Source organism: Podarcis raffonei, chromosome 1 (genome assembly GCF_027172205.1).
Source record: "Podarcis raffonei isolate rPodRaf1 chromosome 1, rPodRaf1.pri, whole genome shotgun sequence".
Classification (NCBI taxonomy): Eukaryota; Metazoa; Chordata; class Lepidosauria; order Squamata; family Lacertidae; genus Podarcis; species Podarcis raffonei.
Genome location: NC_070602.1, coordinates 6,246,516 through 6,261,461, shown reverse-complemented (window position 1 = coordinate 6,261,461; position 14,946 = coordinate 6,246,516). Strand labels below are relative to the sequence as shown.

General features: G+C 48.4%; 1 protein-coding gene across 1 annotated transcript in view; it reads right to left on the bottom strand.

Annotated features, from left to right (window-relative positions):
* Window positions 1-14,723, bottom strand: part of SLC35F4 (solute carrier family 35 member F4) — a 165,668-nt gene extending 150,945 nt beyond the window's left edge. Inside the window, exon 1 of the mRNA XM_053392423.1 lies at window positions 14,384-14,723. Coding sequence (XP_053248398.1) covers window positions 14,384-14,486 — 103 coding nt within the window. The 5' untranslated portion in view covers window positions 14,487-14,723. The remainder of the gene's footprint in view (window positions 1-14,383) is intronic.
* Window positions 14,724-14,946: the final 223 nt, after the last annotated feature.

Here is a 14,946-nt window from a genome sequence, read left to right as displayed (position 1 = left end):
CAGGTGGCCATCTAAACTCTGCTTAAACATCTCCAAGGAAGGAGAACCAGTCACCTTCCGTCCCACAGTCAAACAGCTCTTACAGTCAGAAAGTTTGTCCTGGTGTTTCATCCGGAATCTCCTTTCTTGTAACTTGAGGCCATTGATTCGGGTCCTACCTTCCGGAGCAACTTGCTCCACCTTCCATCCCTACTGTTACGGAAGGGGGGGGGCATGTCTTCTTCACCTTCTTCTTCGCTACAATATATCCATTTATTCCCAATTGTCAATGTCAAAAGGGACTAAAATCTATAAAATCCATAGAAAATCAACGTGCCAATTTGCTCAATTTCTCTAGGACTCTATGACACCTCCCCTGTCCTCCATAATCCCTCAAGTAAGGTGCTCTGCCAAGCCTTTCCTCCGGGCAATGCCAGGTGGCAGACTATGCATACATGGACCATTGTCTTCCCATCACCGGCACTCAGGAAGCGCTTATCTGCGCATATCTCCAGCTCTGCATATTCCCCCCTCCCTCCTCCATATGTTAATCCGGTGTAACCCAACCTCTCCTTAATGTATTCATGATGTAACTGGGATGTATTTTGCACTGTATTCTGGGACATGGAGGGAGTTTCAAAAGTTCATGTCACCCCTTTCTCGCTGTTCAATCTCGCCTTGAACCTGTTGCGCAATAAACCTTGGATCTCCGCATCTTGCTCCTGTCTCCGGCTGAGCTCATTTTCTTCCGCAGGGACCCACGGACTTAGTCCGATGAGCTGGGTGGCAGAGTAGCCCCGCACCCAGATTTTAGCCGTAACACTACAGACCCATTTACATTGACTCGCATTCGGCACTTCCCTGCCAATTCACTCAGTTTGGAGAGTTCCTTTTGAACCTCTTCGCCATCCTTTTGTTTGAATGACCCTGGACCATTTAGTAGCATCAGCAAACTTTGCTATCTCACACCTTGCCTCAGAGTCTAGATACTTTGTGAAAGAGCTATAAAGCACAGGTCCCAATACTGATCCTTGGGGAATTTCCACTTTCTGCTTCCCTCCATTGGGAGAACTATCCGTTTTCTGCCTACTCTCTGCTAACGGCCTCAGTCCAGTATGCCTGAAGGAGCGTCTCCACCCCCATCGTTCTGCCCAGACACTGAGGTCCAGTGCTGAGGGCCTTCTGGCGGTTCCCTCACTGCAAGAAGCCAAGTTACAGGGAACCAGGTAGAGGGCCTTTCCGGCAGTGGCACCCGCCCTGTGGAACACCCTGCCACCAGATGTCAAAGAGAACAAAAACTACCAGACTTTTAGATGACATCTGAAGGCAGCCCTGATTAGGGAAGCTTTTAATGTTTGATGCATTACTGTATTTTAATATTGTGTTGGAAGCCACCCAGAGTGGCTGGGGAAACCCAGCCAGATGGGCGGGGTATAAATACAGTGATACCTCGGGTTACAGACGCTTCAGGTTACAGACTCTGCTAACTCAGAAATAGTACCTCGGGTTAAGAACTTTGCTTCAGGATGAGAACAGAGGGACTTCCGGGTTAGCGCCATCGGCGAAATGGCAGAGTTCCTCCAACCAGAGGAACTGGCTCCGTGGATAAATAAGTATTAAGTTTTTAAGTCTTAAGGTATTTTATGGTATTTTGTGGTAAGATAAGGTTAATGTATTTTATGGTAAGATAAGGTCAAATAAAGTAAGGTAAATAGAATAACAGAATATGGTAAAAGATGGATAGGATGTATAGAGTTAATTAATTGGTTATAAGCTAAAGTATAGAAAGGATTTGCTGAAGCAATGACTGAATCAGGATACAAGAAGAGGGAGGTGTGAGGAAGTCAGGGAAATAGGCAGATGAAAGATAGGATATGGAATGACTGATTTGTTTTTAACTATTTTTATTTTTCTGTATTTTGTATCTTTTTGTCCTCTTTTTCTCTTCTTCTTTTTTTTCTTTTTTTCCCTTTTTTCTTTTTCATATTTTTGTATCTCCTCTGAAATTTTAATAAATATTATTACAAAAAAAAAGAGAGAACAGAAATCGTGCTATGGCGGCGCGGCAGCAGCAGGAGGCCCCATTAGCTAAAGTGGTGCTTCAGGTTAAGAACAGTTTCAGGTTAAGAACGCACCTCCGGAATGAATTAAGTACTTAACCTGAGGTACCACTGTAATAAATTATTATTATTATTATTATTATTATTATTATTATTATTATTATTATTATTTAACCAATTCCGGATCCATAAGAAGGCCCCTTCCTCTTATTCCAGGATTGTGATGCTTTTGAACACAGGAAACTGTTTAGCAGAAGAACATCAGAAATGGATTCACACCAAGTCAAATCACTGGTCCATCTAACTCTTTACTGCCCAACACGGACTGGCAGCAGCTCAGCTCTCTAGGATTTGAGGCGGGGTCTTTCTGCCTCTAAAGTGGATGCTCTAGAACTGACAGATTCCCCTACCTCCCGGAATGACAGGCTGAGAAAAAAGATTAGCGTGTCACACAGGAATGGAGAAGCTGACATTTTCAATGCGACAAATTGGGACGTAGACTTCCCAGATCTCCCGGCTCAAAGCAGACGCTTTTTATTTGTGTTTGTTCTCCGAGATTATTGTTTGCTCTTTGTGACCTCTTCTCTGCCATTTCAATATGTAACCTGAAATCTGACTTGCGGTATCTAAAAACAGGATGCTAGCTGGTGCCAAAAGACGTTTCAGATTATTCATTGCTTATTTCTCCGCGATGGATCTTTGGATAAAGCACTCTGGCAGGTCTGTAAATCTTGACAGCATTACAGAAATGTGCAGGTTCAAGGGGGTGTCTGGGCCTCCAAAAACCTTCTTACCAAAGCCTATGAAGGAAACAAATGCCTCTGAGGTGCCTCTGAGCAGGGACAGAAATACAGATATTTAAGCTATAATTGCCTAATGGCACCTTGAACCTAGGTTGTGGTCCCCACAATGCAATATCTGGGCCCCTTTTCTTGCAATGGAATTTATTATTATTATAATTTATTCTTATTCTTATCCATTTCATTTCTATACTGCTTTATGTTTTAAAGGGGGGGAAACCTCAAAACAGTTCACAACACATTAAACATCCAATAAAACAATCCAGAATAAAACAGATTCCAGCTTCAAGGGAAATAGTTCAGATCCTTCTCTAAGTGACATTTGGCTCTCCCTATATTTATTTATGGGACGTGGGTGGCGCTGTGGGTTAAACCACAGAGCCTAGGACTTGCCGATCAGAAGGTCGGCGGTTTGAATCCCCGTGACGCGGTGAGCTCCCGTTGCTCGGTCCCTGCTCCTGCCAACCTAGCAGTTCGAAAGCACATCAAAGCGCAAGTAGATAAATAGGTACTGCTCCAGCGGGAAGGTAAATGGCTTTTCCGTGCGCTGCTCTGGTTCGCCAGAAGCAGCTTAGTCATGCTGGCCACATGACCCGGAAGCTGTACGCCGGCTCCCTCGGCCAATAAAGCGAGATGAGCGCCGCAACCCCAGAGTTGGTCACGACTGGACCTAATGGTCAGGGGTCCCTTTACATTTTTAAAGAAGTTTAGCGACAGACAAGATCAAACCTATCCATTCTTAAGGAAATCAGCCCTGAGCGCTGACTGGAAGGACAGATCGTGAAGCTGAGGCTCCAAGACTTTGGCCACCTCATGAGAAGAGAAGACTCCCTGGAAAAGACCCTGATGTTGGGAAAGATGGAGGGCACAAGAAGAAGGGGACAACAGAGGATGAGATGGTTGGACATGAGTTTGACCCAACTGCGGGAGGCAGTGGAAGACAGGAGTGCCTGGCGTGCTCTGGTCCATGGGGTCACGAAGAGTCGGACACGACCAAACAGCAAGAACAACAACAAGCAATAGACAAACAAAAATCCTGGTGGTGGGCAGGTAACGGGGGGGGGGAGCCACAGAGAGAGGGAGGTTCTGCCCATTTCCGAACGCGGCTCGTCGCACGACAGAAACATTGTGCTCCTTTTGTGCACATCCGTTCCGAAGAATTATCCCCTCTCTTTGCCTCAAGTATCCTCTTCAAAAGCTCACAGCTGGCAGGAGACAAATCAGCGAAGGCCGTCAGACGCGCCCTACAAACAATTGTCTTACATAATCGTCTTTGCCAGTTTGCTGCAATAAGAGCACAGTTGTTTGATGCCAGATTCTCTTTACTTTCATCACGAGCAAAAGGCTTAGGAGGGAGTATCGTGCATCGTCCTTTTTTTAATTTACTGCTAGCTGCATTGCTCATTTGGAAAGTGGATTTCAGCATCCCCCCCTCTCTCCCCTTCTTTCTAGACACCCGCTTTCTGAAAATTAGGGATGCTGGAACTGGTCTTTTTGCAGTTCCCCAGTCCCCAAGCAACAGGGGAGCCACCATTCCCCCGTCTCCCAACCTATAGATACACAGCTTCCCTGTCCCCAAAAACCTATGGATTACCGTATTTTTTGCTCTATAAGACACATCAGACCATAAGACACACCTAGTTTTTGGAGGCGGAAAACAAGAAAAAAAATATTCTGAATCTCAGAAGCCAGAACAGCAAGAGGGATCGCTGCGCAGTGAAAGCAGCAATCCCTCTTGCTGTTCTGGCTTCTGGGATAGCTGCGCAGCCTGCATTCGCTCCATAAGACGCACACACATTTCCCCTTACTTTTTAGGAGGGAAAAAGTGAGTCTTATAGAGCAAAAAATACGGTATCTTTTGCATTCCCCAGTGCAGCTCCGTCTGAATTTTCGCCTCGGACATTCCTTAAATCACTGCCTTTTAAAAGTGCCTTGTCCACAGCCACCTCAGGGTATGCCAAATAAAGAAATTATGCCAAAAACAGTAAAAACCGTGATGGGTCATTTCCCATCCGTGTATAAACATGAATCACTTCTGCTTAGGGCAAAAAGGTTGTCTTACAGCTTAAAGAAACAAAGAGTTTCTAATTGAAAACGTCCAACGCAGAAATGTTCTATTCCAGCAAGGACAGCTCGCTTGCAGCTCAGCTCTTAAAAGTGAAATTTCTTTCGCCGGAGAAGTTCTCCGTTAAGGCAGCACAGATCCCACATTGCCTAGGTTACACACTGGAAGGAAAAATGTAAACGGCACACCTGAGGATCATAGGGTGTCCAGGAAATAATCTTTTTCGCACACAGGACCACAGGAAAGGTCCATTATAGGAGAAAGCCAGGCCATTGTCTCCAGAGTTCAGTACCATCCATACATGGACAGGTGGCAACTTTCAAAGGTTTTAGACAGGAGTCTTTCCTAGCCCTGTCATAGAATCATAGAATCATAGAGTTGGAAGAGACCACAAGGGCCATCGAGTCCAACCCCCTGCCAAGCAGGAAACACCATCAGAGCACTCCTGACATATGGTTGTCAAGCCTCTGCTTAAAGACCTCCAAAGAAGGAGACTCCACCACACTCCTTGGCAGCAAATTCCACTGTCAAACAGCTCTCACTGTCAGGAAGTTCTTCCTAATGTTTAGGTGGAATCTTCTTTCTTGTAGTTTGGATCCATTGCTCCGTGTCCGCTTCTCTGGAGCAGCAGAAAACAACCTTTCTCCCTCCTCTATGTGACATCCTTTTATATATTTGAACATGGTTATCATATCACCCCTTAACCTCCTCTTCTCCAGGCTAAACATGCCCAGCTCCCTTAGCCGTTCCTCATAAGGCATCATCAGGAGAGGCTGGAGATGGGAATCCAAGACCTTCCCGATGGGTAACAGGGTGGCACAGTGGTTAGAGCAGAAATAAAGAGCTCTTTCTCTGAACCAACCCTCGGTGTCATTTGACTTCCTTCCTCCTGTCCGGGAGCAACGCAGACCCAATCGGTGAACTCCAATAAGGCTACAATATGGATACCCTGCCCGCCCCATAGAGAGAAGAGATTCAGGGGAGAGATCCCATGGCTGCCCCTCAAGGCTCCTGGTTAAGGGAATGAGCTGTCAGCTTTGCATGCAGCGGGTCCTGGGTTCAAATGTCAGCAGTTAGGGCTGGAAACGCTCTCCATCTGAAACCCTGGAGAGCTTCTGCCAGTCAGAGCAGACAATACTGAACTAGATGGACCAAGGGTCTGCGTAAGGGGCTTTCCTATGAGGTCACAGTGTAGCCTTATTGGAGTTCACCGATTGGGTCTGCATTGCTCCCGGACAGGAGGAAGGAAGTCAAATGACACCGAGGGTTGGTTCAGAGAAAGAGTTCTTTATTTCTGCTCTCCGGAACAGCAGAAAGGCACCTGTGTGGTGTGTCCACAGCAAGTCCAAAGAAATGAGAAATTTCATGCAGTATATATATCCTCCAGGCACCCTCTCCCCCCTTCCCCAGGAATCCAGCCTATACACGCAGGCTGACATCACATATGTTCCTGCGCCGGTATTCTTAACCATAAAAGGGTATTCCTTCCTGTACTTCTGACCATAAAAGGGTATTCCTTCCTGTACTTCTGACCATAAAAGGGTATTCCTTCCTACTCTTATCTTGGAGCAAGAGGTCACCAAGAACACACTCTGGCGTTGTTCCCAGACTAGGTCTGTGCGTCAGGACGTAAGATAAGACCTAGACATGTCACCCCTACTCCACTGAAACAGCCAAGGTCATCCTTGCCGTCACAAACTGATAACGGAGAGGGCTCTGAGCACTTGTTTATACAGCCGGGTTTTTGTTTATACATTGACTCAGAGCTCAAGTTAATGGATTTTAGCTAAGGAAAAATAAGGATTTTGGTGCCCTTTTCAAACTGCCTGCACAGTCAGTTTTGGGTTTGGGAAACCCATTCCTTCAACAGTGCAAGCAGGTTGACATCTGGCAGTGAGAATCAGGAGGAAAAGCAGGATCCATCCCCAGTTGCTATGCATTCGAGGGCACATCTAGCTTAAGCCTGCGACGCCTCTGCCCTCAGCCTGTTACCAACTGAAGGCTGCCCTTTCCTCACAGACATTTGGGTTACCACATTCCTTAGCAAGGGGTAGAAGCATCTCAGTTGCCCATTTATAAGGCCAACCATTAAGGGCCATCGGCCTATTATTTGGTTCCCATGGCAACCCATCACCTCTAATTTACCAACCAAGGGAATATGCCAGGCCAGATCCACTGAGGAAGATTCTCTTTCACTTTTCCAGAATCTTTCTCTTTCTTCCAGAATCCAGAGAGCCACCAACTTGGAACGGGACCCCGGGAGGACATTTAGTCCAACCCCCACAAATACGCGCAACCTTTTGACATTATAACACAGTGATGAATAAAGGGTAGTTAAGAACATGTAAAGAGACTGCTGGCCACATCCACGCGATACAATTGCAAGATGTTTTAAGCTTCCCCCTAAGGAATCCTGGGAATTGTAGTTCACCACGCCCGGCAAAGGTACGATTGCCAGAATCCTTAACAAACTAAGGTTCCCAGAATGATTCAAGGGAAGCCATGGGCTGTAAAGGTGATCCGAGACCTGTTCAGGAGCCATATCCAACTCCCACCCATATATATTTTATGGGGGGGGGGCTCGGCTCTGCTCTGCTCAAAGGTGCCAGGTCTCAAATGCTGTAATCATGTAGGGGGCCCCAGATGGATCACACCCGCACCCACACCCTGCTCAGAGCTTGCAGTAATGAGAAGTCACTTCCCCCAGACTTCCCCCAGACCCCATGCAAAATAATAATAATAATTTTTGATTTATACCCCGCCCTTCCCGGTTCAGAAAACCAGGTTCAGGGCTGCTAACAACAAATTTAAAACACTTAATTAATGCTACAAAAAAACCCAGCATAAAATACGGTATAAAACGTGAATAACAATAAAATCAAAAATCAATTTAGCGAGGAATCCATCCAATAAGCATTAGATGATCACCAGGGCTGGCTGGCTAAATTAGTCCTATTTGGGCCAGCGAGGAGACCAGGGGAGAATTAGCTGTGGGAACCCAGAGCGGGTAATCTTCATAAAAAGGGGAGAGGGAGGGAAGGAAGGGGAATAAAAGATCAGGCTAAGTTCAAATTGAAAGCCAGGTGGAAAAGCTCTGTCTTACAGGCCCTGCGGAAGGAGGTTAAATCCTGCAGGGCCCTGGTCTCATGGGATAGAGCATTCCACCAGGTCGGAGCCATCACTGAGAAGGCCCTGGCCCTGGTGGAGGAAGGTCTGACTTCCTTAGGGCCCGGGACCTCTAAACTATGATTATTCATGGACCTTAAGGTCCTCTGCGGGGCAGACCAGGAGAGGCAGTCCCATAGATATGAGGGGCCTAAGCCAAAAGAAAACAACACAGATAACTCCAAGGTAATGCAGGGCCTTGCTACCTTGAAGCAGCTGCAGGATCAGGCCGGTGGCCCACCGAGCCCAGGATCCTCTTCTCACAGTGGATAACCAGATGCAGGATCCAAGCCCAAGAGCAACTCTCTCCTCCTGTGGTTTCCAGCAACTGGTACCCAAAAGCATCTCTGTCTCCAACTGAGTAGGGAGATATGAGCCACCAGGACTTGAAGCTATCTGTAGACCTCTTGGCCACCAGAGACGAATGGCAGATTTAAGTTGGCGGATTATGCCAAAATGGCAAAAATTACGGGAAGAATCGGAAATCAGGGAAACCAACATTTTAATATCTTAAAAAGCAGAGACATCACCTTGCCAACGAAGGTCCATATAGTTAAAGCCATGGTTTTCCCAGTAGTGATGTATGGAAGTGAGAGCTGGACCTTAAAGAAGGCTGATCGCCAAAGAAGAAGAAGAAGAAGAAGAAGAGTTTGGATTTGATATCCCGCCTTTCACTCCCCTTAAGGAGTCTCAAAGCGGCTAACATTCTTCTTTCCCTTCCTCCCCCACAACAAACACTCTGTGAGGTGAGTGGGGCTGAGAGACTTCACAGAAGTGTGACTGGCCCAAGGTCACCCAGCAGCTGCATGTGGAGGAGCGGAGATGCGAACCCGGTTCCCCAGATTATGAGACTACCGCTCTTAACCACTACACCACACTGGCTCTCAAAGAATTGATGCTTTTGAATTATGGTGCTGGAGGAGACTCTTGAGAGTCCCATGGACTGCAAAAAGATCAAACCTCTCCATTCTGAAGGAAATCAGCCCTGAGTGCTCACTGGAAGGACAGATCCTGAAGCTGAGGCTCCAAGACATTGGCCACCTCATGAGAAGAGAAGACTCCCTGGAAAAGACCCTGATGCTGGGAAAGATGGAGGGCACAAGGAGAAGGGGACGACAGAGGACGAGATGGTTGGACAGTGTTCTCGAAGCTACCAGCATGAATTTGACCAAACTGTGGGAGGCAGTGGAAGACAGGAGTGCCTGGCGTGCTCTGGTCCAGGGGGTCACGAAGAGTCGGACACGACTAAACGACTAAACAACAACAACAACTTTTTAATAAAGAACGGGAGAAGTTTATAATTGACCTTAAAAACCATTGGAAACAGTTAAAATGGTTAGTAGGATAGGAATAACTGTAGTTCAATGTTGAATTTTGGGAATAATGGAGAGGTAAAAGATTTGGATTGTTATAAAAGATGCAGGAGGAAATGATTAACAACAGGACACACAAAGGGGAGGAGGGGAGCCCTGGAGATTCTATGTAATTTTGTCTTTAGGTTGTATGTTGGATATGTGATTGTAAAGCTGTAATTTGAAAAATCAAATAAATATTATTATTATTTTAAAAAACCCCACAAAGCTCATACAAATCACTCCATCCAGCTCAGTCTCGCACACACTGACTGAGCTCTCTGGGGGTTTCAAGGAAGGAGTCTCTGCAGATGCCAGGAATCGAACCCAGCACCTTCTGTGTGGCAAAGCAGAGGCTCTACCAATGAGCTACCATTTCTGACCCAGTGGGTGCCACACTGGAAGAGGCAGGACACCCTGCAGGCCTCTGTAATAATGCCCCCCCCCCCGCCACTGACCTATGGGAATGGGACTGTAGCGGCAGAGGATATGCTTTGCATGTGGAAGGTTCCAGGGTCAAGCCCTGCAAAGATCTGGTATCATAGCTAATTGTATAATTGGAATGGGCCACGAGGGTCATCTAGCCCAACCCCCTTGCAACGCAGGAAAACTTTGCCCCAACCCAGGGCTCGAACCCACGACCTTGAAATTAAGAGTCTGATGCTCTACCGACTGAGCTAAAGAGAGAGTCGATGAAGTCAGAATGCAGAGTCCTTGGCTAAGATGGGCAAATAGTTTGACCTGAATTGAGGCAGCTGGCTATACTGTCAGAGTCTCCAGGGTTTCAGGCAAGAAGTCTCTCCTGGGTCCACACGGAGGTGCCGAGGACTGAACTTGGGGCCTTCTGCATGCAAGGCAGGTGCCCTAACACAGAGCTATGGCATTTGCTTTAAAAACAGCAGCAAGTTTCCAGTCCTCATTGTCCATTCAAACAAGAACCTAGGAACCTGCCTTAACCACCTTCCGCACCGCACCGTTGCAAAGGCTCCCAGGGGCTCCCAGTCCTTTGCTAACCTGGCGGTTGTGCCTCGCTGGCTTTTGGGGTGCCCCATACCAAATCAGATGGTGGCAGCAGTCACGAAATTAAAGGACGCCTGCTTCTTGGGATAAAAACAATGACAAACCTGGACAGCATCTTAAAATTATGAATTATGGTGCTGGAGGAGACTCTTGAGAGTCCCATGGACTGCAAGAAGATCAAACAAGTTTGACCAAACTGCAGGAGGCGGTGAAAGACAGGATTGCCTGGCATGCTCTGGTCCATGGGGTCACAAAGAGTCAGACATGACTAAACGACTAAACAACAACAACAATACCAAATCAGGAAGAAGGAGCACATTTTGGATCACTTCCTAGCTGAAACGTCATCATCGGCAGGAAGAGCTTGGCCGAGGAAATCCAGTCCCCCAGATTGGATTATTTAACTGTTCCTCTTCTGCGCTCCTTGGGACACGGGTGGCGCTGTGGGTTAAACCACAGAGCCTAGGGCTTGCCGATCAGAAGGTCGGTGGTTCGAATCCCTGCGACGGAGTGAGCTCCCCCCTCCTCGGTCCCTGCAAGTAGATAAATAGGCACCGCTCCGGTGGGAAGGTAAACGGTGTTTCTGTGCGCTGCTCTGGTTCGCCAGAGGCAGCCTAGTCATACTGGCCACATGACCCGGAAGCTGTACACCAGCTCCCTCGGCCAATAAAGCGAGATGAGCACCGCAACCCCAGAGTCGGCCACGACTGGACCTAATGGTCAGGGGTCCCTTTACCTTTACCTTCTGCACTCCTTAGGAACAGAGGGCACTGGCTTATACTTCCTGATTCAGACCACTGGTCCATCTAGCTCCATATTGTCTACACGGGCTGGCAGCAGCTCTCTGCCATTTCAGACAGGCATCTCCTTGCGCCCTACAAGGAGATGCTTGGGACTGAACCTGGGATTGTAGATGCTCTACCACTGAACCCTTGAGATTCATGTCCTGCAAGAGGTTGAACTAGATGACCCTCAGGGTCCCTCATCATAGAATCTATGACTCTATGATTGCACAATTAAGGACTCCAGTTGTGAATCATTCCAGCACCCCCTCCTTTTTAAAAAAATGAATCACTGCCCAAGTAGTGTTTTGGGAAGCCTGGTCCAAAACTAGTGGTACCTCGGGTTACATATGCTTCAGGTTACATACGCTTCAGGTTACAGACTCCACTAACCCAGAAATAGTACCTTGGGTTAAGAACTTTGCTTTAGGAAGAGAACAGAAATCGTGCTCCAGCGGTGCGGCGGCAGCAGGAGACCCCATTAGCTAAAGTGGTGCTTCATGTTAAGAACAGTTTCAGGTTAAGTACGGACCTCCGGAATGAATTAAGTACTTAACCCAAGGTACCACTGTAATGGAAACATCCAATATCTTATAATAATAATAATAATAATAATAATAATAATAATAATAATAATAATAAATTTTATTTATATCCCGCCCTCCCCAGCCGAAGCCGGGCTCAGGGCGGCTAACAACAATCAAATAATCAAACAATCAAATAAACCAACATTCTAAAAATATTTCATTATAAAAATTAATTAAAATCAAGTTGATGGCAACCATTAAGCAAAACTCTGTGCAGGTTGCCAGAGGAGGGAGTCAGGCTGCGCCCTGACCAAAGGCCTGGTGGAACAACTCTGTCTTGCAGGCCCTGCGGAAAGATGTCAGGTCCCGCAGGGCCCTAGTCTCTTGTGACAGAGCGTTCCACCAGATTGGAGCCGCAGCCGAGAAGGCCCTGGCTCTAGTTGAGGCCAGCCTAACCTCTCTGAGGCCTGGGACCTTCAGGATGTTTTTATTTGCAGACCGTAGGTTTCTTTGTGGGGCATACCAGGAGAGGCGGTCCCGTAGGTACGAGGGTCCTAGGCCGTATAGGGCTTTAAAGGTTAAAACCAGCACCTTAAACCTGATCCTGTACTCCACCGGGAGCCAGTGCAGCTGATATAGCACCGGATGAATGTGATCTCGCAGCGAAGACCCCATAAGGAGTCTCGCCGCGGCATTCTGCACCCGCTGGAGTTTCTGGGTCAGTCTCAAGGGCAGCCCCACGTAGAGCGAGTTACAATAATCCAGTCTGGAGGTGACCGTCGCATGGATCACAGTGGCTAGGTCAGGGCGAGAGAGATAAGGTTGTGATGCTATTCCCAGGACCCCACAAACTGTAGCAGTCTTTCTGCTCACTTTCACCACTGCCGTGGTTCCACGTGTGATTTAAGAACTTCAGGTTGCACAGCCACCCTTAAAATGCCTTTTTAACACCCATAGTGTGCCATTTCATGCTTTCTGCCAGAATTGCAAAAAAGAAGAAGCAGCAAAAAGCCAAAGAACTGCATCTGAATTTCCACTACAGTGAATTAAGACAGAGAAGCCAAGACAGATTAGACAAATGAACGTTCATCTTATCGTTCCAGTGGCAAAGCGCTGGCATGTGGTTTTCTTAGCAGAGACAAAATCCTTTCCATTCTGCACAAAACAAGCCGCACTCCTCACTGCAGGTAGATGAAAGGTTATAAAAGTTGCCCGTTAAAAACTTGAATATTGGCCTCCTCTACGGATCATGTTGAGCTCTAATAAATGCAAGCGGTCCCTTTCTGGACTGCGAATCAAAGCGGTGACAGATCTCCAGTAGCTTCAGATGATAAAAGATAATGTTGCTCATGTTTATTTGTAGGTGGCAAATTATTATTGCTGTTATTCCATCAAACAATAATAATAATCATGGGCCCTGTTATTAATACACAAGCTTAGGCACTTTTGGCTTTCTACTAAAGAGGTTTATACATGTTTAAAATAAATAAAAATCTTGAAACTTTTCCAGGAAAGTTGCACCGCTGCAGAATGTGGAATTGCGGGGTGTTTCTTCCAAATAGCTTGGCCGTAATCCAAGACCATCTTCACAATGCAATTCTGCACATATCTGCTTGGCTGCAATGGGGCTTACTCCCAGGTAAGCCGACAAAAGACTGCAGGCTTAAGTATGCTAAAATCAGTGCAAAGAATGGGGCTTTCAGAGCACTTTCTACCTCTGAATTTCACCATCCCGAACACCAGCCATGGCTGGGGCCAAAACCCTTTCAAAATCCCTCTGGGCTGATAACCTGTCCGCGGATCATGTGGCGGTGAGTCCCACAAGCTCCTTATGTGCAAAGAAGTGCCCCCCCTGGTTTCTCCACCGAAGGCACCACTTTAAGCACCTCTGTCGTGTCCGCCACCTCTCAGGAGAACCTCCACAGCCGCAATCTGTGCCTCCTGCTTCACACGTGCAGCAGGGTCGACCTCCCCGCAGGATTACTGCAGCCCCATCCCGCGGGCAGCCCGTTCCCACGTGCCCCTCGACACTTGATGCGGCAAGTCCTCAAGAGCTGCCGCGCGGACGCTAGCCAGCAGCAGCAGCAGCAAACCTCTTTCACACGTGCACAAACACACACGCACTGCAGGCTCCTTCGTGCTTTTACGCACACACACACACACACACACTCCAAATACAACCTTTTTTTAAAAAAAAAACTGTGCACAATTTTGCAACAACCACCCTCCACAACGCATCACCAAGCGGCTTAAAATGCAAAAGGGGTCTGGAGAGGATACCCCCCCCAGCAAGGAAGACACAGACCAGCCCCCCCCCCACTTTCCCCTCTCCACCGCCCCCTCCCCAGAATCCATCGCACTTTCTCCTCTCCCCCCTCCCACTTTCCAGCTGCAAAAGGGGTGGGGGGAGCGAGTCAACGTAAGAGATGGAGGGATCCTGGCTTGTTCTCCCCCCCCCGCATCCCGACACCCCCACAAAGGAGTCACTTACGGTACTTCTCTGCAGTTTTCTCCCCCCCCCCCGCGCCGGAGAAACAGACCCCCCCTCTCCAAAAAAATAATAATTCGAAATACACCCCCCCTGCCAAGATCCTTTGCCCCCCCCCTCCCCGGACCGCGGCGCTCGTGCTCACTTTTCTGGCTGGAATAGCCCGGGTAGTATCCATAGTAGCCGGTGATGCGCAGGATCCGGTCCTCGATGGTGGCCACCCCGTTGGGCGCCGCCTTGACGTCCATGCAGAGCGGCTGCGGGGGCAGCTCGGCCGGGGACAGCGGCGGCGGAGCCAGCCCGGGACGGCGCAGGGGGGAGCCGGGGGGGCGGCGGTGGAGGCGGACACGACCCGGGGGGAGCGCGATCCGTCTGCGCTCGGGGATGCCTGCGCTGCTGCTGCTGCTGCTGCTATCGCTGCTTCTCCACCGTGCAAAGAGCGGCTCCTCCGCATGATCGCGGAGGCTGCAGCCTCTCTCTCTTCTCCCCCCTCCACTTCTCCCTCCCCTCCCTCCCTCCTTCCCTCTCGCCAGCTGAGCCAACCTCCTCCGTCCAAATGCGCCCCCCCCCAATACGCACCCACGCCGGCCACCGAGAAGTTTTTGCGCACTTTCCCCCAGGGCTATCCAGTCCCCCTTCCTATTCCTGCTCCCTTTTGGGGGTGGGGGGGGGTGGGACACAGCCACAACGCAGCTGCAAAGCACCGGC